Source organism: Octopus bimaculoides, chromosome 9, assembly GCF_001194135.2.
Source record: "Octopus bimaculoides isolate UCB-OBI-ISO-001 chromosome 9, ASM119413v2, whole genome shotgun sequence".
Lineage (NCBI taxonomy): Eukaryota > Metazoa > Mollusca > Cephalopoda > Octopoda > Octopodidae > Octopus > Octopus bimaculoides.
This window is the reverse complement of record NC_068989.1, coordinates 29,038,292-29,040,791: the sequence shown is the minus strand read 5'-3', so window position 1 is coordinate 29,040,791 and position 2,500 is coordinate 29,038,292. Positions and strand designations below refer to the sequence as shown.

General features: G+C 32.9%; 1 protein-coding gene across 8 annotated transcripts in view; it reads left to right on the top strand.

Annotated features, from left to right (window-relative positions):
• The window catches only part of LOC106869710 (phosphatase and actin regulator 1), a 389,302-nt gene that overhangs the window by 330,976 nt on the left and 55,826 nt on the right, over positions 1-2,500 (top strand). For all 8 annotated transcript variants that reach the window (XM_052970519.1, XM_052970514.1, XM_052970517.1 and 5 more), the window contains one exon: positions 348-509. In XM_052970519.1, coding sequence (XP_052826479.1) covers positions 348-509 — 162 coding nt within the window. The remainder of the gene's footprint in view (positions 1-347; positions 510-2,500) is intronic.

The following is a 2,500-nucleotide window of genomic DNA, read 5'->3' as shown; positions in this document are numbered from 1 at the left end:
TTTTTGCCCATGACACTGCATGGACCCTAAGTAAGGCATGTGTAAAATTTGAATGAAACCAGTTGGGCAGTTCTCAAATTTTAGTGATGCACACATACAGAAACACAGAAAGACACACATACATTCTCAGTTTTATATATATATATATCTATATATATATATAGATGTATATGCTTATAAAAATATATGGAGATTTGTCTTTAGATTTTTACCAACAATCATGATACCTAATTACCTTGTATTTGAAAGTAGTACTAACTGTAATGCAAGTGCTACATATGGTGCTCCACATATTGTATCTGTAAATCAGAGTACTAAAAGGGTGATATTTATTTGGTGTTTTCCAGTGACTGCTGCACAGGTCCGTCCCGTTGTGATTTCCATGTATCCACGGACAAAAGAACCTCCTGATCATCCTAATGATACTATTGATAGAGGTTTAACTGGTGACAGTATGAGGCCACAGCATCTTCAGATAGAGCTTGATTCTCATGATCATGCATATTCAGGTAAGACAATATTCTAATATCTTTCAAATGGTAATAATGATAATTTTAAATTTTGGCACAAGGCCAGCAATTTTGGAAGTTGGGGGTAAATTGATGAGATTTATCCCAGTATTCAATTGGTACTTATTTTATTGACCCCAAAAGGAGGAAAGGCAAAGTTGACCTCAGTGAAATACAATCAATGCATGCTATATTTTAATTGCATATATCAAAATTATTATTATCATTTGGTCAACACTTATCTAAATTGTTTGATTTGCTTCATTACCTGCTATCACTTAAAGCTATCTACTTTTTAGTGGGGGGGGGGGGGCAGTGAAAATTTGGGCACCAGTATATTATTCCAACAAGTATTTTCCTAGCAGATTATCTGCCTTAATTTCAATCACCCTACTGTAAATTAGAATAGATAGTTGTTATTCCAACACAGTAATGTAAGCAAAGTCATGTACTTTTTCTACCTGAAAGACAATACAAAACTTTTAATCAACAGAGTATCACCATAACCACATAGCTTGTCTGATTCTTCACATTTTATTTCTTATACAAGTGCTAGGCTATATATTTATGTAAATTGGAGAATGAGATTATATGATGTTCATAATTTACTCAATGGCATTTGGAATAAAATGGCTACTGTGAGAAATTGAAACCATATCACTTGAACTTGAACAGTAATAATATCAAATTGAACAATTCTTTAGAAATCATATTTAAATAGATAATTTAGATCTCCTTTCATCCTTTAAACTAGAATTTGTTTAAATTCTTGCATATTGCCATTCAATTGAGCTACATTGGAAACTTTTGATATTAGAAAAGCTATCAGTTCCAACAAGTCTGGCAAATTTATGAATTTCTCAACTTGAATAGTTAACTCTATTAATGTCTATTAATAATTCTTAACTTTTATGAGAAGAAGATCCCCAGGTTGATTTTTTGGAATTTCCAGGTCTGAACTAATCTTATTTATCTTTTGAAAGTATGAATTTTAAACAAGTGACTGCCAACAATTCTTCAAGGAGTCTAATATCGACATTTTAGTTTAACTGGATAATTACTTTAACACTACACTTTTGTCATTGCATTTAGGATCAGGTGTTAGGGGAATGGTTAAGTATGTGAAATATATAAGACTGAGTAGAAATATTTAATCATCTTTGTGCTCTCATTCTCTCTCTCACACTCTCTCTCTCTCTCTCTCTCTCTCTCTCTCTCTCTCTCTCTCTCTCTCTCTCTCTGAGGGTAAATTCTGATCATATGGCCATTGTAATCCACTATAATAATAATGATGATAGACTTTTCTGTCAAAGACAACATATGAGTTTTCAGCTTTTGCCAAATGACTTGCAGACATGATTTGTTTATAGTGATCAAATGTTCATGCCACACATTAGCTCACTCTTTCCATCAAATCGATGTTGTCTGAATAGGTGCACTGTGTACTACGTGTCAGGTGTCGAAGTGATCACAGAGCAACATGAGATGAAGTGTTTTGCTCAAGAAAACAATACACCATCCAGTCTAGGAATTGAAACAATGATCTTGTGATTATGAGTGCAACACCTTAATAACTAGTCCATAACAATAACAATAATAATAAGTCTATGTTACAAATCGAGTTGTTTATTGATGACCTAATATTTCAAGTTTCATTTCTACAAAACAAACCTTTTGAAATTTTGTTGCATCTAGGGACAGTCATTATGCACTGGTTCAATTCCACTCCTCTATTATTAGTCAGTTGGCTAAATATCCTACTAACTAATCAATTGTTTGTTTAATTTGGTTAAACAGTAAGTCGTTTATTTTGTTTTTGTTTGTCAAATCTCTTTCATTGCTACTTGCAACCTTTTGACTTAGTCCATTACGGAAGCTGCATTTGCTTGAGATTTTGTTACATGCATGTGTGCATGTACCAGTGTATATGTGTGTATATGTGTATGCATGTGTGTATGTATATATTTTGTGTATTCATGTGTCTGCGTGCT